Here is a 22039-nt window from a genome sequence, read left to right as displayed (position 1 = left end):
TTTCATTCACAGCTGATAAGAACCAATCAAGAGGTGAATGTGAGTAATGATGTCAACCTTTTTAAAAGTCTCATTTATATTAAAATGCAGCTCCACAGTTTAAAGCCCGAAGTGCAACGGGGTAATGTGGACAGCAGGTGTGTCCAGAGCATAATGTATTTGTTTTTAAATGAAAATGTAATAGTATGGATTTAGCCAAAGACTTACAACAGATCTGAAGAGCTAAAACCCATTATGCAGTAACAGCTAAGATAGTGAGCCATTGGTTTGGCGTGCGGTGAGGCTGGGAGCAGATAAATTAAATACCATTTCACTATGAATAAGAATTGATTATTTTATGGCGCATTCGTGTATCTTACTTTGTGTTAATGTATTTTATAATATCTTGTACCAACTGAAGTAACACTTTCAGGTTCTGCAGTGTTTCCTTTAGAGGCAGAATTACTTGGAGTTGGCATCTAAAGTCCTGTCCCCCTCATCTGTGTGTCCCAGGAGGGCAACTGGTGGAGAATGACTGGTAAAATCCAGACGAGCAACGTGACCAACAAGAATGACCCGCGTTCCCTCAACTCCAGAGTCTTTATTGGCAACCTCAACACAGCCATTGTCAAGAAGACTGACATAGAGGTCATCTTTGCCAAGTACGGCAAAATTGTGGGTTGCTCCGTACACAAGGGCTACGCCTTCGTGCAGTACGTGAATGAGAGGAATGCCCGGGCGGCTGTGTTAGGAGAAAATGCCCGCATCATCGCTGGACAGCCCCTTGGTGAGTCTTCTTACTTTTTCCCCCCTTTTTTCATGAAAAAGTTGTGTTTTGCTTTCATTTGAAATGCCATTAGGAAACCATGAAGTGCAAGTAAGATACAGTATGTGGCAGCCCACAAAAAACTTTCCCCTTGAAATTGAATCGAGAATGTTTCATTAAAGCCTTGTCTTTGCTGAAGGAATGTATTGTCTCTCTCGGGAGCACAAAATGCCTTGAGCAACTTTGAGACTTTTAGTTTTGAAAATCCCTTGGCTCCAAAAACGCTGAAGTGTCTGTGTTTGTTGTCACGATGTTTCGGAGAAAATCCCTGTAGGATCTGTTTCTGATCCACTGGCAAATTTAAGCACAGTTTGATGTTAACATTTACCAGGCAGCAACTTGCAGAAAGTATGTCAAAGTTCTTGTGACACGTTACTTAGAGTAGAGCAGAATTAGCCAAGCGGCACTGGATGCTGCTACTGTTTCCTGCGCAGACACTGATTCCTTTAGTGTGCGTGCACTTTGTGTTTGTGGCTGTGAAATGTTTTTTTCTGCCTGTTCATCTTTGCTTTGCTCGTAGCCTGGAGGCAAAAAAAAAATCTGTGAGAATGAAAGATGTGCTTCACATGGTACCTTTGTAGAAAATTTGAGGAAATTTTGAAAAAAAGTTTACTCAGGATCGGACTCAAAACCCTGAAGCCACATTTTAAAGTTTGAATGCAGAATCAGTCCTGCCTGCAAAGGACATTGTCTTTGGCCTTGGTCTTGATGGGATGAATTACAAAGACACGGTAGAGCATGTTCCTCAATACAACTGCTTTCAAAACATACTTTGAAATTATGTGGCTCGATAATTATGCATCCACATTGTTTGCTGATTGAACTGGTTCGTGTTGTGGAGTACAAATATCACAGAATGTAGTCACAATAGATAAGATGGCTCATCAAAGAAAGCAGTGCAGTGAGGTGGATATTTAGAAACATCACATTTTGCATACCCAGTATTTATGTTTTTTTGACCAGTGGGAATGTGTTCAATTGGCATTCACTCCTGAGCCATTTGCTTCAGCTCTGATTAGCATTGATGAGAACACAGGACTTGGGTGAATGTTAGTTTCTTCTCCGTTGGAACTCATTTTTGGCAGCAATGCAGAACCATGTGTCATTTTCAGTGCAAGCCTATTCATCTTCTACCGTAGCCATGCATGTTTGTAGTGAAACTTACTTTGTACAACTTTGTACAGCTCGAAAATCGTTTTTTATTTCATCATTCTGATCAATTGAAAGATGGAAGGGACCAAAGTCAAAGTGTTTCAATCTGGGACTGTACAGGTTAAACTTTGCACCACAGTGACTTGCAAATGATGATAACAACCCCCCTAAGGGCACATATGCAGTATGGTCAGGAACTGGAATTGTATTATGTGAATGTGGAATATTTACGAGTTTGATATTTGGCATGGAGGCTCTGACCTTTTCACTTTCCATGAGGATAAATCAAGCTCAGCAGAGCGGAAATTTGGCACTGGTGATAAAAACTCCCTTCCTAAGGGAACATACACTTGGAGCCCACAAGTGGACACTGGGGTGAAGGTGCAACAGACTGAATAATGTTTGATGTCTTAAATTAGAGAACATGGGAGTCTGGCTTTGCATAATCACCATTGGGGAGTGACAATAATAACCTCCCCCCTCCAGAGGCGACATGGAATCAATGATTTAAGGCCTGTATTTAATTTCTTGCATCTTTGCTTTGACCCCGTCACTTCCCACAAGGATTGGGACAGACACTAATAATTTCCCCCCCTGCGGGACCGTTGACTCAACAGAGTGGAACGTGTGCAGTGTTTTCAACCAGGGAATGTGGGAGTGAGAGGAGGAGTGCTACTTACAGAGTGACATAGAAAACAACATTTGAATGAGGAAACACAGCGGATTGTTATGCAAATGTTGAAGGCAGAGTTGATGGTTCTTTCACCTATCAATAAGTCAGAGCCTACCGATAGACACTGAAGTGGTGGTGCAGCGTTTCAGTCAGGGAACATGGGGTCAAACTACAGAGTGGAGATTGGGGAGTGAGGGAGAATAGCTTAGGAACTGGATGGGATGTTATCATAAATAATGAAGTATGTTTATAGTGCTGATATTTGGCATCCAGGTGCTGACATTTCCAGATTCCTAAGCAGGGATTTGGAAGGTAAAATGGAGGATTCAACATTAGGTTAGATATATTGTATAATATCTGTTGATTTTAATGACATTTCACATAAAAACTGGCCCTTGTTTGACACATAATTTCATCAAATGTGCTACCTTACATAAATACGGGAGATGTGGTAACACTTTAGGATGAGATTATATAAAAAATCATGAATTAATGCATGAATTACCTGATGAACTATCAGTAATTCACATGTATTTCATGCCTGACTTCATGATGGCACATGACATCAATTAATGCAAAGTAAGGCTCTTCATGAATTCATCTTGTTTTTGGCCCCTCAAATAAAGTGAGGCTCTAATTTGTCACTTTGAAAGATCGTTGTGACATGTGATCATTGGTGTGGTGAAAATGTTGACCAACGTGTGCATGTGGACTGTACTTTAGGTGATCATGTGACCTGTGGATGGGTTTAATTTTCTGTTTTAGACTGTTTTAGATGGATATCGTTAATTGGTAGATTAAGCAATGGCACAACATTTTTGTTGTGCTGTGCCTTTGCTGTTTTTGGTCTTTCTTGTAAGGTTTAAATGTGTGTTTGTTGCCATTATCCAGCTGTAATGTGAACCCTTTCATCCATTTTCTACTGCTTTGTCACTGTGGTAGCTGGAGCCAATCCCAGCTGTCATAGGGTGAAAGGCAGGGCACACCATGGACAGGTCGCCAGTTCATCACAGGGCAACCATACAGAGACTAACAACCATTCACTCTCACATTCACACCTACACTCTATTCAGTGTCCAATTAACCTAGTCCCCAAACTGCATGTGTTTGGACTGTGGGAGGAAGCCCCAAGCACAAATGGGGAGAATCCACACGATAACCTTCTTGCAGTGAGGCAACAACGTTAGCACAACCGCCAAGTTCCACTCTCCACAGACTCACTGCAGTATCATTCATGAAGTACATTTCCAATAGCACGTCCCTGAAGAATGGGGCTTTACTTCTACTTGGTAGTTAATTTTTGTGGAGGTGTCTGACTCCAGAGTTGGCAAAACACCCTCAGACTTTCCCACCACCAAGTTTCGCTCTCAATTTCACACACTGCAGTATCGTTCGACTCCTTACGCACACACCCTTCAGTTGCTGCCATAAATCTCAAACACTGTCTGCACTGCAGAAACTAGCGCTCATTCTCAAAGACCATAGTGAAGGGACGTGATTCTCTTTATAGTTCTTCTGAGTTGTGTATTATTTATTAAGCAAAAACTGGAGTGTGTGATGTTTGGACTGTAGCTAAACATGCTCTGTTAGTGTATATCATGTTGTTAAACTGTGATCAGCATGGTGAGAATGTCACACGTCTCCTTCTTTAAAGGAACAGGTGGTTTGACACTGGTGCGTTTACGATAATATTCTGTACAAACACTGATGCTAACCTGCTTTGGTCCCCATTCACCATTCGCGTTGCTGAATTTTACATAAACCGTATTTTAAACACGGTGGTTCAATCATTTTTTTTCTTTTTCGTGCACACAGGAAGTGATTTGTTTTATGCCGAGACAGACAGAGGCAACAGACACTGGGCTAGTAATGTGAGGCGGCTGTAAACAGGTTGGAATGTGACACATCCGTGCCTATGAAAGATTCAGAAGTGAATTTTACAAAAATCAGTAAAAGGGATAAATGCTTGCACTGCTTCTGTATACACACACAAACGCCCCCTCAGTCAGCTCTGATAGTACTGTTTGACAGAGACTTATGACGGATGCAGCATACAAATAATGTGACATTGTTGATGTTCACAAAGACCTAACAGAGGCAGAATTATTACAAAGAGAAAAACACACGAACAAGTTACATACTGCAGCTTTAAGTATCAGCGATGAAGCTACTTTTTTTTTTTTTTTTATCTTTGAGGGACCTAAGCTTGATTAATGATCTGCTGATGGCGTGATCACTTTTCTTTCACCTAATCGTGCTTTGGATACAACTGGTCCAGTTTCTGCAAAGCATTTTAGAGTTCCATGCACTGCTCCCTCACAAACTTTAAGTCTAGTCATGATGTGATGCCGAGAAAGCCCCGCTGTGCCTAGAATAACAATTTGACTCCTGACATGTTCACTTAGTTGTGATACCACTATCCCCCACTCCCCCCCCCCCCCCCCCCCCACCCCGGACTATCACTATCCTACTTAGTAAGCAATGATCTACGGGAAACATGTTTCCAGCACATCATTGCTTTCTAAATAGCAGCTTATAGGCTCAGCCTTATTTATAATAGATGAACACTGGCTGCAAATTTAGTGACTTGAATAAGATGAGTGGATCAAAACTCACCTGAGTTTCAACACAAAGAATGTTTCAGTGGAAAGAAGGCATCGTTGTTGTTGATCTAGTATGACTGTGGAACCATAAAGGGGTAGTTGGTGATTTTTTGTGTTGTTGGTACATGACATGCATGAGCAGCAAAATATGGCAATAAGTGCAGTAGTGTTGTTTTGTGATGTTTTAAACTACCCAAAAAAAATCACAGATTAAACGCAGCAGTAAACCAGCACAGTCACCTGTATGTAAATACCTGATACATTGAAAATCCTTAACTATATTCTGAATCCTAAAAGTATTTACTTATTTACTTTACTTAAACGTATTTGCACGTTTATGTGGAAATGTTCTGACATTTCCACTAAAAGAGACTTTATCATGTGATTTTATGGAAAATATGAAAAGTAATTCAACCATATACACTATTTGTCCCTAACTCAACACTTTTTCATCAAAACATAAACAAGAGCAAGTGATGATGATCTCTCTTTGCCTGATTAATGGTGGCTAATGGCTTTTTGTGTGCTTTAGGCATCTCATAGTTTGATATTTGGCATTATGGATGCAGTAATCAGTGGATATGCAGAAAAACATCATCAGTTATTAACACAGCTGAAATGATCTCTGTGCACTCTACCATAGCCATAATGATAGTTTTAGTGATTCATTTGTGACTTTTGCACATATTTGACTATCTTCACGTGTGTGTGCTTGACTCGGAGAAAGCAAATATAATTGAAAATGTTTTCATCACTTCTGGGCTCATTTTAATACATTTCTAACTGACAATTAAGGACACCCAAGATGTCATCCTCGCAAGCTGATGCTTTTTGTGTTAACATGGTTGAGAAATGAATCAGCCTCACATAATGATTCGGAGTTGAGGAATGACCTCCGTACTGGAGCTGCGTCTCTGTTCAAAAACATTTCATTAAAGCCCTATTACCTGCAGGCTGATTGCACCTCAATTTCATTCTGGAGATCACATCTGTAGGTAAGCTAATTTTGCTGTGTCGCTGGGGGATTTGCATTCATATATGCTGCTCGTTTGAACATCCGTTGCCACTGTTTATCAAGACAATAGAAGGAGCACATCATGTTTTTATTTCAGAAAGCATGCTTCTCTGCTGGCAGTGGTCACTAGAAAAGAGGTCAGTGGAAAAATCACATCATGCCGCCACTGCACGGATCCAATTCAGCAGCTCAGACGCGCTGGTGATGACTAATCTCTGCACTCAGTGATACACAAAGGTCAGAGGTCATAGCCTGTCACCACCACAGAAGATGAGACTGTCACTTTGTGTGTGTGTCTGTGTGGATGAAACACATACCGCACTGTCATTTCCTCCTCCTATATGATAAACGATGCTCTGTTATCCCACTGACTATGAACCGGAGATCATGCGGACACATCCAGGACTGAAGACGTTTCTTCCATTTTGAAAACACCTCACTTGAAAACAGATGCTATCAATATTTAGTCTTACAGAGCTAACGTGAACAGTCCATGGTGCTACTGTAAACCATTAGTGTTAACAATTTGAAATAATGTAGTGACCAAATCATCAGCCTTAAAATGCAAGACATAAATAATGAATTTCCTTAATTTATCATTCTTGCATTAGCAAATCATAGTTAATTATTTAGGTTGATAGATCAGTAGTAATGCTTCAACCAAAAACCATGATGTTTTCCAAAATAGAGTAGATTATAATATAATGTATAATATATATTATGCCTAAACCTGATGACATTTAAAGGCAGGAAATGTTTTTTTATAACCTCAAATATCTATCTGTCTGTAAACATGTAAATAGCAATTGTGAGTTCATTTATGTGGTTTGTAAAACGTTACACGTTAGCATATGATCCTGGCAATTGGGTTGATTCTGTAACATCACTACATTTAGCATTCAAATTGCAACACATACTCAAATCCGGCTTTAAATAAATGTTTATTATGAGTGGGACACAGCATCACAATCGCTCTTCACAATTTCAGTTTTAATTTCACTAAAAATCACCACGAGTGTTGCAGCCATTTGAGGCCAGCTGTTGTGCTGTGGCATAACTCAAGTGAGGAACACAGTTCTCTGTATTTCCCTTCCTTCTGGCTAAAAGCAGATTGGGGGGAATCCCTCGTGACACAGTGACACGATGATTGCTGGCATCTATGCATCTGAAATGCGTCGAAAGCTGGGCTCCTGCTCCGCCCGCTGAGATGTATCTGCTGTTTCTCTGTGGCCCGACTCTTCAGTGGACTCAGTGGACTGCTATGGAGACAAAGAGTGACAGGTTTTCTTTTATTTTTCATTTATTTCGCCCTGAGCTTTCCTAGCATGCCCCAGGCCTCCATTGTATATAAGTGCTGAGTGTCCAAATCTGTACAGTACAAGCCTGGTGTTTTGAGGTATATATATATTATATAAGTATAAAGTGAGGCAAAAATAACAAGCACTGATCCACTATGATGGCTGGAGTAAACAGCACAGAGTAATGTCATGTGCAACCAGACTTTGGCAGCTTTTTCATACTGTTTTTAAGAAAAGTTACAATGAGCATAAATATTCATCGTGGTGGTGTTTGATGAGATTCTGATTTTAATACAGGTTTTCGCTACCTATCCCTAATCCTCTCAAGTGTTTTGTGTGTGGTAGGATTAGTTGCAATACATGTTTTTTTTTTAGCTTTCTCATCTATAAACCTAGTTTCTTATCCTTTATGTGCCACTGTGTGCGTATGCGTATCTGCCTGGGGGCAGCAGAGGCATGTGATTGGCAGGTGGTGATTGAAGCCCACATGGAAAAGGACTATAAAAGAATAGCAACCCAATTTTTTTTTTTGTTCTATGAAGATACGCGCTACTGTGCAAACCAGGAGTATAGAGAGAGGAGAAAAGGGATGGCAGAGAGAGGTTAATAGCAAAGAGAGGGCAAACTAACAACACCTCTGGAGTGTCTGCCTCGTAGCAGCACACCTGATAATCCCCCTTCTGTTGACTCCTGTTCTGAGTATCGTGACCCTCCCTGAAGAGATCTGTGTTCCCTTCCACCTGGAAGTTTCATGGTGAAGGTCCATCACATTACAATATTAATGACCACACTGAAGGATAATGTGTGATGGATCACCAATCATACTGCCTCCAAATGGCATTGGCAAGAGTTAGGAACATAAATAATAAAGTGATTTAGATGCAAAATCCATCCTAAGCGGATTACAAAGGCAGTGGCACTGCAATCAATCGTCATTTTGGGCCAACATGATGCATAGCAAGCAGCCCAAGATAGAGAATCTGAACTATCTTGGGAAGAAGGGGAGGGACCTGTGGAAGGAGAACTTGCTACAAACACACCTAATGGGTTTGTGTATATTGTATGTGTGGATCCGTTCTAAGATGTTGGTCAAAAATGGGCAAAAAGAAGCAGAATATATCAGCATTTAAAATCATCTAACAAAATACAAAATATACTCTAAACTGGTTCATTAAAATAGCACACCAAAGTTTTGCCAAAAATCTGCAATGGGGACATCTTTTCACATCAATTCAAATGGGTAAATGTGATCCCCCGAGAGCGTCATCTGCCTGCCCAGTCATTTTCATTTCCTCCTTGACATGCAGAAACATGCATCAAACTATTACATCTCGGCACCACCTCACACCTGCCCTTTTCGTCAAAGCATCTGCCTCAAAACACTGGAAGTTATGTTCCGGGAGTTTAAAGTGAGAATTCCGGCTGCACTTTCTCTGATGTTTCCCCATGCCTTCCTCACCAATTTGTGTCTATCGTCTTGACATCAACGGTGCACAAGCATTGTACAACAGCCAATCATACCATGTGGTCTAAATTCATTAGTTGTGTTTGTAATAGGAATAGAGATACTGCAGACATTGGCATTTTTCCAGACAACCTTTGTGATGGTCTTTGGGACATGAATTTCACCACATATGATAAAAGGAAACTTAAGTATAGACCAAAGCTTTCAAGGCCCAGTATGTAAGAATTAGTGATATGAAATGTTAGACTCCTCTTTTACCTTTTCCAACTGCATTAGAGAACCACAGTGACCTTTTCATACCATTTTTAGGTTTAGACATCAGGTTTATGTAAGGGGAGATGTTTTTCATTAGTTTAGTGAGCCGCTGCTTCAAAGAACGAAACATACGTCCTTATTCTAAGGCTATAAAATCCAAGCAATTTGTATTTTCAAGCAGTTCATACACATTTTCAAACATATTTATAGGTAATCAATTTCTGCCAATTCATCCTCCTAAATATTACGCACTGGTTCTTTAAAAAACAGGTTTTCACCACTGCCCTAAATCTGGAGACATCAATTAAAGGAATGTGTTCCAGACAAACATGACAGCGTCGAGCACAATGCAGAAGTCAGCCGCAGCATCTCCTCACAGACGTCAGCGAGCGCCTTCAACACGCCGAATATCACAGGCTTAACATTATTAGTGAAAACACATTGAGGATGTTTTCCTTTTATGTCTCTCCAAACCAATACTCCTGCATCTCCTCCGCATGCTCTTATAATTCTCTGTATCGCTCAATATTAGTATTCACAGGCTTGTTCTCTCGCTTTGAAGTTTCCGCAGATAATTCCAGCAATGTCTACAATAACTGCACAGCTCAGTAACTGGAGCACGCCAGGTTTGTAGGCATGAACAGTCATGAGCGGGAGGCCTCATGGGAATTGCAACTATACTGTAGGTGGGCCAATTCCTCTCCGTCTGCTGGCTCGAGCCTTGCCAACACTAACCGCATAAGGCTTCCTCTGTGTCCTCCGTGTCTATGTGTTTTTGCGTGAGAGTATTCAGTGTCTCATGAGCATGTGCAAGTGTTCTTGTATGTGGGCTTAAGTGTGCTGCAAATGCTGGAAAATTCAGATTGGAGACAAGGATTTAAGAAATGAGCCAACGATTCTCTCACTGTTTTATTTGTGTTTGTTTTTATTTAAATATGGTTTCTCTCCCTTTGTTCTCTCCGTCTCATCTTAGTCCCATTCTTTCCCTTTTTCCCTCCATATCTTTCCTCGTCCTTGTGGGTGATTAGAATGCACCATGGTTGTCCGTCTCCTCCCTCATTAGTCACACTCTGAGAGACTGGGCCGGACGTTGAATGCACAGTTGGCCTGACCCAGCGCTCGACAAAAGCATCCATAACACCGTGCACACGCACAGCAGTGGCTCTCAGTCATGTAATAACAACTAGGATGCAGCCAAGCCGAGGATTTTTCTGAGCTGTAATGAATTCGGAATGTATAAACGCGGTTCTTTTGTGGAAACAACACTGGAGAAATGTAAAGATTGCCATTGTGCACTTAATAGGCTTCAATAAAAACCGCCACCAAACCAGAAACGCAAGCCAGGATCTCTTTTTATTTCCTTCTCCCTGCCTGTCCCTTATTCTCTATCTCCCTCCTTCTTTCATACATACTGACAAATGCTTTAGCAGGGCATGAGCCTCAGTGTGGACAAAGTGAGATGGATTACTGTGTGGATTTTGGCAGGGAAGACTGCAGCTAATTCTCTGATTAGAAACCTGGGAGCAGAGGAAGAGAATCAGAGTCAGCACTCTGCAGGCTCCAGAAAGCTCTGTGCATCTGTGTGTGTGTGTGTGCGTATGTAGAAGACATTATAATTATATACTGCATGATACACTGCAGATTATTATATGAGGGTCATGAGAGGTAACTTGACTCCCTACCTTTGAATGGACAGTAGCATACATACATTAAATACAATACCAATACGGTGTAAAGTCTCCTCTGGCTTTGTTGTTGGCCTTGAACTCGTTCTTTTTTTGTGTGACTGTCTTGAAGTGTTTCTTGGCAAATCTAATGTCAGACTTCTTTCAGACTTTGCCTTTTGTGCATTTTCTTTGCCCATACACGGCCTCTAATATTCAGGTCTGGACTCTGTGTAAGTCGGTGTTTTATCAGCTGTGTTTCCTTTTAAAATATGATTTCAATGCATTGGCAATGAGCTTGGGATCATTGTCATGCTGAAAAATAAAACCATTCCCATTCAGACGCTTTACAGAGGGAATAATTTAAATTTCTTTTATAACCGCTTGAATGCCACATCTTGAGTATCCATTTGATGTCTGATTTCTCTTTGAGAGGAGCCTCGAATTATGTGATCTTTGGCATTCAGAATGGAATAATGTGATTGAAAGTTGGTCTTAATTAGCAAGCTTCCAGTGAGTTATGCTTGTGTTTGCAATGCTGAGGCATTTCTTGAATATTAATAAATGAATAGTGACATTATAGGCTTTTGATTTTAGCAGCAACCTTCATGGAGCATGTATGGAGCATACAGCTCTTACCAATGACATTAAAAATTCTGCATACACATTTACTGCTTACCTTATTTTAAAAAGATTGAGAAATAATTATTTAGTCATTGTTGCATTGCTAAAATATTGCAAATATAATAGTGGCTGAAGACTGAGTATTATATTCTGTACAATAAAATCACTCATGCATGATTTAGAGCACCTTGCTGGTTGTTTGGCAGTTTGCATTTTTTATCCTAATGCAACAGCCAATGTGTCAAAGTGCCCTTGAGCAAAACAAAGAAAAATGCTTCCTCAGCAACGCTCAAACTGAAAAATGTCATATCAACCCAAAACGACCCGATACTTCTGAGTTTATAGTGGATTTGCGCAGATTCCAGAGAGATGTTACTATGTGAATTCCAGATTACTTTGTACAGAGAGCTTTATCTCTTCTTCTTCTTCTTCATTGATTTTATTTGTTGATTTATTTGCCTTTTAAGTTTTTGGTTTTTTTACAGTGTATCTCTTGATGTAACTTAAAAACAGCAACAAAAACAAAATCTCACACAGAGGAAAATTTGCTAATTAGAACTGAATCAAAGTATAAACACAAGACAGTGTTTATGAAAGCTGCGCCGCAGCTGTGCGCCACGTTTCAACAAACAAAAAATAGCAAATAAAGTTGAAACTTACCAACCCTGTGAAGTCCAGTGAGACAAACTATGTTTTGTAAATTGTGGGCTATACAAATAAAGATTGATTGATTGAAACTTAGCAACATATTGTCTTATGCGGTGCTTGGTTGATTGTGTCTGAATATACCACTTTGTGGAAAGAGAAGAGTTAACTACTTCACTATTCACCCCTTCATACTGTATGTTGCCACATAACAAGCCTCCTCCTCCTCTAATGAGGATCCCTGAGGCTTCTGTCCTTCTCTGTTAACTGGTAACAGTCAGTGAATAAACTGATTGGAGTCCGGTGTGAGATGAACAGTTGGGGACAGTGAGAAACAGGATTAGCTTGAAGCCTGAGAAGCATGTGTTCATGAACACCCATCTACAGAGGGAAAGAAAGAGTGAGAGGACTTGGCTTTGGCTTTGGAGCAATGAAGGAGAACAGATGATTGTTCTCTCTCTGTATAATCAAAGATGCCTGTAGTGTTTACAAGTGCAGGTTCACATTGGAGGCATGGAGATACATGTGCATTGGGGATGTGGAATTGTGCTGGAGTTAGCTTGCTGCAAATATGTGTGCTTGTTGTTACCTGACAATACAACAGTAAAACATAATAATTGTTGTGATTTTAATCAGAATTAAAGTAAAGTTTGTGAGGGGGCAAACTTATTTAATTTACCAGGATCAGCATTTCAATTTGCTTACATCAGGCCACAGAGGAACTCCGATAAAACATCATTCCGTTATCCATGGCCCGTTCTCAATTAAGGGCCGCTTTGACTTTTATTTCTCTTCTTATTCCATTTATTTCCGTGCAAATGACACTTTCATGCAATTCATGAAATTAGGACGTTTGTTTGTGTCTGTGATTTGTCTTCTCGTCTGATCCTAGTGCCAAAAAGTTTTAATAGACCACAAAATAATATGAATTTGAATTTGGAGGCTGTTCATCAGTATTGGTTGATATTCATGTTGTTGTCATCAGCAAAGAACGTGACATTCGTTGAAAGGGAATAAGTTGTTCAATAAGATCTGTAATGATTGCGATCCAAGTTATAAGTATAAGTTATAAATAATACATTTGTAAGATGGAATTTGCATTTCAAACAGAGTGAGGAAGTGCAAAGAGCAGAAAGACTTAAAACATTTCAGTTGTCCTTATAATGAAGAGTTTGTTGTGCCAGTCAAACAAAACAAAATATGTTGGTGTCAGTATAGGCTTTGCCGTAAATTGACATTTTCAAAGTGTGTATCTGCCCAGAATTGTTGTGCATTGTTGATATAAATTATATAAAGCAGTAAAACGTACCAGTGCGATACAGTCAGTATAGAAGACTGCCCGTTATGATTTAAAAACATTAAAACATTAAACTAAATTGGTGCTTTCACGCTCACATTTTCTCAGTGATGTGTATCAAGTGTTTATACGGCTTTTGTTGGGGATTAGTGTCTGTGCAGATGCTCTGCTGTGAGATAATACTTCAACGAGACGACTTTGTGTTTGTGCCATGCAGGTGAGCAGTCAATCGCAGTGACGGAGTGACTGTGCACTGCAGTACGACCTTTTTGTGCGCAGCGTCGGCTAAACCTTTCCTAACTGACTCGACACATACTCCTGGAGAAGGAACTCTGCCCTTTCACACTCCATAATCTTTGATCCAGTCAGTCAAGTCTGTCTCTTAAGTCATGCCATAATTGTCGACGTGAACCTCGGGCTGAACGACAAAAGAGAATTCCAGGCGGTAAAAGGTGACTTATTGTGTGATTAATGGCTCGTGACTAGTGAATTTACAAATGCAGTGATAATTACTGCGACCCCCGTAGGGTTCCTGCAGACCAGCGCTCACAGGGTACTGCAGCGTAACCTCTCCGACTCCCCCCTGTTTAGCACAAATTAAGAATCACTGTGACAAACTCACTGGGGAGTTTGCCCACTGAATGAAGATGGACACTGTAAACCCATAACCTCGCCTGCAGCCATGTCTTGCTCTCTCATGTGTGCACATTTCCTCTCACATATCCTTATTTGACTTTGCATTTTTTTTTCCTCACGCCATACTCACAAGGCTTTCGTCACCAATTAAGCTGCAAAGCTGTGGACCTGTATCTAGTGGTTGGAGCACAAACCTGACTCGCGATGGCTCCCCAGCCTCGGGATACAGTGTCCGGTAAAGGTCACACGCCGAGTATGATGGCGGTTAACTACCTCAAGTTTATTGCACTCAACACTCTGCATCAGCTGCAGCCAGCAGAAACCTCTGTGTCACCATCCAGACGCAGTTTATAGTCAGGCCCTAACCACCGCAAGGCACTTTTAGCACAGTTTAAAGCAGCGGTGCATGACAAATATGGCCACTTGTCCTTCTTAAGCCCCAAATCTGTCCGATTCTGGAGGAGTGGAGGGATTATTTTGCAGCTGAGGTGGCAAAACATGATATTTCTTGCAGGCCATTTTCAGTCTCTCTTATCTGAAATCATATTTTCAAACCCAGCTTCCTCTCCTCTATCTGTATCTTCTCATGTAGCTGCTATAGATTTAATTAGAGGACATCAGTGTGTGTTAATAACTTCTACCTCGACCGACTCTATTATTTGACTACTTTGTGAAGGCATAAACGGTTTGCCCACTTTGTGAAACTCACTTTGGGTAAGAATTTGCTTTTTACAGCCAAAGCGGTAAAAAGCCGCGCGCTGCACTAAGATGACAGGGTGGCCAAACGTCGATTGCAGCTGTTATGGGAGAGGAATCGTAGCGCACAGCTGTCTGCTCTATGCCTCCAAGGGAGAAAATAAGCAAACATGAGCTTTATACGCACAAGAAGAGGCTGACTTCAGTAAACAGCAGGTGGTAAGAAGTGCGTTCATGACCTTGACAACTCCTTATGGCTTGTTCACACTTGCTTATTAGCCTGTAGCCTCATTGCAGCACAGCGAAGCGGTAAACAACTAGCAAAACTGATAGTTATATTAAAGCAGGAATTTTGCACACGGATACACAGACAGGATGACGAGAATAAAATGTGATACATACAGGATTACAGTGTACTATCATGTGGAATCAGTGCCATTGAGTGTTTTAGGGAACTGTTATGTGAGCAAAAGAAAAAAAATATTAGTCTCATAAAAATGGTGCACAGTTATAGGCAGAAGTCAGAATTTTAGAGTTGGGGGCTAAGATGGATGACACTCTTTCTGGTATGTGTAGGCCACCGTAGTTCCATTACATGCTTGGGAAAGGGATGGATGATTTGTTATAATCTGCAGTCTCACTATCAGATGTCACTCAGTATGTTTCCATGCACAGTTAAGTTATTGCCATTTATTGGACCACTTATCATGTCCCAGTATTCAAGCACGAGCGGGGAACTGATTTATTGAATGACACACGTCTGCCTCCAATTCACTAGGTGGCGGTATGCCCCCTTTTAGTTTGTCAAGCACTTTTGTGGTTGACCTTTTACGCCACAGACCAAAACTACTTAAACTGGTGGCTAGTCGGGTGCCATTCTACAATCCATACATTTAGTCATTAGTCCAAACGTGCACTGGTCTGGATTTCACCTGGTTTTTCTCTCTCTTATCTTCTGTGTAGCAGTTTTTTTCTATTATCTCCAGGTCACAGCCTGGGAGCAGGAAATGTGGAACATACGCCGAGTGCCCTCAGTCAGTTTGAGTCGGGTTGAACTTATACTTGGCATAGTAATTAGACTCCCAGTCGCATTATCTGGTGTGGTAGTCTGACTTTGAGACGCTTCTTATGCTTTTCAGTTAACAAACGTTTATTTTAAATGCGCACAGTGGTGCACGTGGCTTGCACTGTTGCCTCAGCAAGAGGGTTGCTGGTCGCATTGGTTTTCTCCAGTTACTCATGCAGAGGTTAATTTGACACTCAGAATTGCCCATAGGTGTGAGTGGATGGTTGTTTTTTGTCTCTATGTTGGCCCTGTGATGGACTGGCGAACTGTTCAGGACTTACCCCTGTTCCTTTCGCCCCATGTCAGCTGGGATTGGCACCATCAGCTCCATGAAATGGGGAGGATAAAGTGGTAGAAGATGAATAAATCTATTTCAAACGTCCAGTTTTAGTCGCACTAACACAATCATTATTTATTTCCCCAACATTTATGATTAATTATATCATACTGATCCATTTCTACACACTGGACCTTTGACGGTGCCGTCAGTGGTGTCATGTTTTGGCTCACTTTGGGCTAACTTCCTGTCTGTTGCTCTCATTAGCATTCCTTCTACCTCTTTCCCTACAACCCCGTATCTATGTGTTTGGTGAAGGTGGGGGGAGAGGGGGGGGTTTATCCACACACAAACGGCTAACCCTCATGAGCAGAGAGGATCGTGTCACTGACCAAACACTCCAGATCAGAGATAGTTGTCAGAAAATAGAGCTATTTAACACGTATTTTTTACTTAAGCCTTTCTCTGACAGCAGCTTGAAGTGCGCCTCTGTAGTCGATGAGTTCAGGGACTTGAGCTCTAAAGTGTTTCACAGGTTTTCTCCATAGCTTACCTGTGTGACAGAATTATTAATGAGACGTGTCTGTATTTATGCAGCTCATCTAACAGGGGAAGATGGGCTGCCTTCATTACTTTGAGTTGCTCCAGTCGTCCTGTCACATGAAATGTGAGGCTCGGCTGAGACGGGTTCTTGTTATAACAAAAGGGGGGAGGGGGTGGTGGATTCATTGAGCGTTAATTCAGTTTGAAATGAATGTCTGCCTCATTGCCTCATATGTGGAGTGAGTGAAGCTCACAGAATCAAGAGAGTGGTGTCTGCAGAGTCAGGCTGGTTGTATTTAATGTGGTTGTTGAGCGCCACACTGTGGTGCTTAGCAGTTATTACCACCTGTGACACACATACATTGCCTGTGTGTGTATTAAGATGCAGCCTTGACAGTTTCAGTTACATTGTAATATTGAGCCGGGACATCGGCTTTTCTTTATTAAAAAAAAAACAAAAAAAAAAACACCCACACAAATCCACTAAGTGAACTGAATAACTGGATTAAGTTGGGTGATTTTTTTAATCTCGTTTTTGTCAGCAGTTGAGAAGAACAGGATCCACTCAGCACAATATTAATAGCATAGTCCCTCACGATCAAAAATTGTGAGCATGTCACCGTATAAATGCTATTGGATTTTGCACAAATCACGTTGAGGGCCCGGAGGCAAAGCTGCCAACATACAGTAGTTTCTGATCCTGATTTACTTAATGCATTATCTGTCTGTGGTGATATTATAGCAGTTTCAGTTTTGCTGAAGTAAATCCACACTACGTTATATCGCTTTATTATGTTATTAATGCTGTATTTATTGCACCGTTCCTCAACACTGTCAAAACATGTGCCTGTAAGTTTGAACTATACTTCCTGGTTATTATACATCTGCATTTTTATTCTCTGTGTCAGTGAAAACAACTGTAAAATTCACGAGTGCAATAATCTTGTTGCACTGCACTTTTTCATGCTGCGTAGTAAAAGGTTTATGTGTGTATTATATAAATATCTTCATAATAATATTCTCTCTTATTCATGTTTCCATCATTTTGTAATGCTTTCATTCATATGTTGTGCTTGGCTGTGGATTTTATCTAATTGAGTTTTATTGTGTACACTGTATAAGAACACAGATTTGCTGCATTACTCGAACAGGAATTGGGAAATTGTTTTTTTCCTCTCACACTTTGTGGGTTTATGTGATCATATCTCACTAATATACTTGTAAGGACCACTTTTAGTCTAATGGAGATTTAAATTTCATGTTAAACTGAGTTTCTTTGGTGAAAATGAAAGAAATCCCCCCGCTTACATAAAAAATGTTAGATTAATAAGCGATAAAATGCTCATTAATCAGTTTAGTACGCACTCGGGGGCATTTGCTGCTCCGGCCTTACGTGTTCTGTAGTCAGTTTTCCCCATAACCTATGGTGAGTAAAGAACATCTGGTATAAAATGTGCTCCAAATGAAATAAATCTGCTTATTTTGCACTAAAACCTTGACTTCAGTGCTCAGCAGCACTTTAGTGACTCATTGAAGTGATGCATCTTCTATGCTCCCGTTGTTTTGTTGTTGCTGTTGTCGCTCTTATAAAACAGTGTTTAAATCAGGGGATAAGAGGAGATATATGTCAGATGATAAAATTATAATAAATAATAAATTGGTTTTATATCACTTTATATCAATTCTCTTCACATGGACCATGGTGTACAAAGCAGAAAATGTAGCATGCTTTCAGACAAAACTTTAGGATCATCTGTATCATGCATTTAGTTGATTCAGCTGCATGATATGTTGTCTTTATACATTCTGTCTATAGGGTTTCTCACTCCTGGTCCTGGGGAGCCACTGTCCTGCATGTTTTAGGTGTTTGCCCTGCTCAAACACACCTGATTCAAATGGTCAGCTCGTCAGTAAGCTCTGCTGAAGCCTGATAATGATCCATTTATTTGAATCAGGTGTGATGGAGCAGGCAAACACCTAAAACATGCAAGACTCCCTAGGACCAGGAGTGAGAAACCCTGGTCTATGTGATGGGAGTATAAGTTAATGTCATTGTGAATATTATGTCTGTGCATGTTCACTGCTCTCACGATTCCATTTGATTTGATTCCATTACAGTTATTATCAAGCAAAGTTGCACAGCTTTAATTGCAAAAGCCTGAATTGTCCATGTCCACATCGTGATGCATCTTAGAAACTACTATATTCAAAATTCCTATTGAATTTAAATCTACTGTAATGCTCTCTTTGCTTGTCACTGTAGCTCTACTACGCCCAGAAGACATAATAATCCATGTACGGGGTCTTTCTAACCTCTGTCACCCTCAGCGGTTTGTTTTATCTCTGCTGATGAACGAGTGCGGCGCTGATACCGTCTGAGCTAAATTAGATTTGGCATCCTTTAATGCCTGTGCGAACAGCGATTGCCATTAGCTCAACGTTTGAATATCTCTTAATGTGATTCTTTGCACTCTGCTGACCCTGAAAGATGGAGCGAGGAGAGAGGAAACACAAAGAGAAGAAAGGAGAAAGAGAAGGAGGAGAAAAAGAAGACAGAAAAGCGAGGGGGGGGGGAATAACAAAAGAACAGAAGCAGATGCAGGAATCAAATGAGCTCTTACTTGAGAGGATGTGGGCCAGATTCATGTTACATCGTGACAAAATCCGGGGCAAATTAAAGAAGTCAGATTAGTTTACTTGTGTCAAAGCCTGAGGAAATAAACCCTTTGCGTGTGTTCTGCTTCAGGATTTCACTTCAAAGACAATGACAAACATAAACTACTTACTTTTTTGATTCCCACTGCTTTCTGCTTTTTGAAAGCATGACAAACATTTTGTGCTGAACCGAGTGCAGTGATTTATCAAAGTAGGATGTTGCTGATGCTGATAATCCTGTTTGCATGTTTTCGAACTGCTCCAGAAATCCAAGGCCATTTCCATACGACTTTATATTTGGTCTGTAATAAACTCTCTGTCATTTTGTGCAGCTGTCACTGCATTGACATTCCATAACCATAATTCAAATCCTAACGTATCTAGTTCCTCTGAAATTAGTTTCGAGCCTCATTAGGACCAGGTTTTGGACTCCATGACGGTTTCTGGTCCTGACAAGGTCAGTTTGTATGCCAGAAAATGTCCTAAAGAGGTAACAAATACAAGTATACACACACAAACACAGTTACACAGAGTTATATTTAAATTGAGGAAGGCAAAACATCAGGTGACAAATTTAGTCCAAGGCATGCTGGGATAATCAGTCTCCTGCTTAACGGCTGACTATTACACACTCGTGCAGCCTTAGATCCTGATTAACCTCTAAATATGACTCTTGTTTCTGACATCATCGTCAACACTGAATGATAAGACATAGTTCAAGAATAAATCCTGGTTATGTCTAAGTTTATTGCTTATTTTAGATCATATTCTATTTGACACCTGTCTACATCTGACCATATTGCTGCTGTAACAAGTGGATTTGGGAATCAGTCAAGTCAAATAGTCTAATCTAATCTAATCTTTCTATGTGTATTTGCATGTACAATGTAGGTCTGAATACGGGTCTGTCTCTCTGATAAAGCTAAAAAAGAAAACCCAACACAGGTGAAATGTATTTTTAATTTGCTTGACGTCAATGTTCTTTCGGCTGTTGTAGCGTTTGCTCTCCACTAGGGGGTGCCATTTGCCTTCCCAGATTTTGGTTACAGTCAGAAATGGAACCAGAGGGAGACTTGTGTTGAAACAATACTCAGCAGGATGTTTTTTTTCTGCTTTTTTAACTCCAAAAAACATCAGTTTTCATCTGTTTTTCACAGCTGATTGAAAAAAATAAAATTCTCTGCGAGGACAGAGCCCCTTTCAGTAAATAATGTACCGACATGAGAAAGATGGATGGTACTGTTGAGAATTTGTGAGAAGCGTGTTTGATATCTTGGGCATTTTTGGACTTTTATTGCTCATTGACTTGGACGTAATCCAAACAAATGAGCTGTTCTGGCTTTTTATGTGCAAAGAGAGACACTTTTGCTGTAGCAGACTGCTAAGCAGTCACAGCAGATACACTTGCAGTATCTCGATGCCAAGAGCAGTGCCTGTCTAATGAGCTACGAGAGGCTGTAAGTCATAGGCCAATGAGATGAGATAGCTCCAGCAGATTTATATCCATCATGTAGAAAATCTTCCCCCTGGGCGTCGACTGCATCCCTCCATCTCTGCTGTAAATGAGGATCATTTGTTAACAGGCGCCGTGTTTCAAAATGCAATAGCAGAGATTGCCTGGGACTGCAGTGCACTTTAGATTAGCTTGATGCATGTGTGTCCTCCCGGAAGCTTTTCGGAAGAGTGATGACATGTTTGGCTTGATGTGGTCCTCGGAAAAAATAAGATTTTTCCAAAATTGTCACATCCAAGCTACGTCAATCTCCCTCTTCTCTGTAAAAAAAAGAAATTCTGCATGCTCTTTGACTGCTGGGTAAAACTGTTTTATCGGATATATGTGGTGAAAGCTGGAGGGCAAGGGAAATGACGGTGGCTGATTATAGGAGAGGAAGTGAGGCAGTGATGGATGTCACCGTCCAAATTTGACAGCATTGTCCTTTGGAGAGATAAAAGTTTATAGGTGATTCCTCAAATAGAAATATCGTGGGATAAATTCAAAAGACTTGGAACCAAATCTAATACTAAACTTTTTTTGGCAGTGGATGCTGTGAACGCAGTGCAGACATCTCAGCAGCATTAGGCTTAGTCCACATGTCGGTGGGTACTTTTTTGAAAAGGTTTTCCTCCTCTGGTTCATCCACATTAAAAAAACACACCCTTAAGTGTTGTCAGGTGAATGCCAAGCCAACAGGTGGCAATATAACCTCTTCTGTAAAACCTTGAAGAGAGAAAGACCAGTTCCAGTATGCGAACAATGAAAAATATTTTTTTTTTTTCCTGTTTACACATAAACACTGTAAAAGGACATGGGCAAAAACTTTATTTATATAGCTTTTCCAAACATTACAAAGTGCTAAACAGTCGAATCAAGAACTAATCATAGTCTTGTCTGTTAAGAAAGAAGCAAAGAACAAGCACTGGGCATCAGTGCAAATAAATAAAAATATTTTTAACAGAACGACATCTTTGAAAGGACCTTATGGTGAAAGGAAAAAACTGGGAAAGAGGAAAACAAGTAACAAGGAGGAAGGAGAGACAGCACATCAACAATCAAACAATATATGTTAAATAGAAATAAAATAGAAGGAGAAAGAGGGAACATGAACCAAGAGCAAAAGAACAAAACAATATAACAATAAATTAGGCCAGTGTTTCTCAATCGTGGGCCAG

General features: G+C 40.5%; 1 protein-coding gene across 1 annotated transcript in view; it reads left to right on the top strand.

The window, feature by feature from the left end:
• Positions 1-510: 510 nt before the first annotated feature.
• LOC310937088 (RNA-binding Raly-like protein) overlaps positions 511-22039 on the top strand; it is a gene marked incomplete at its 5' end in the record, with an annotated part of 58306 nt that continues 36777 nt past the window's right edge. The window contains one exon of the mRNA XM_083901280.1: positions 511-766. Coding sequence (XP_083757406.1) covers positions 511-766 — 256 coding nt within the window. The remainder of the gene's footprint in view (positions 767-22039) is intronic.

Source organism: Microchirus variegatus (genome assembly GCF_963457635.1).
Source record: "Microchirus variegatus genome assembly, chromosome: 15".
Classification (NCBI taxonomy): domain Eukaryota; kingdom Metazoa; phylum Chordata; class Actinopteri; order Pleuronectiformes; family Soleidae; genus Microchirus; species Microchirus variegatus.
Note: the sequence above shows the minus strand (reverse complement) of the source record. Positions and strands in the feature narration are given on the sequence as shown.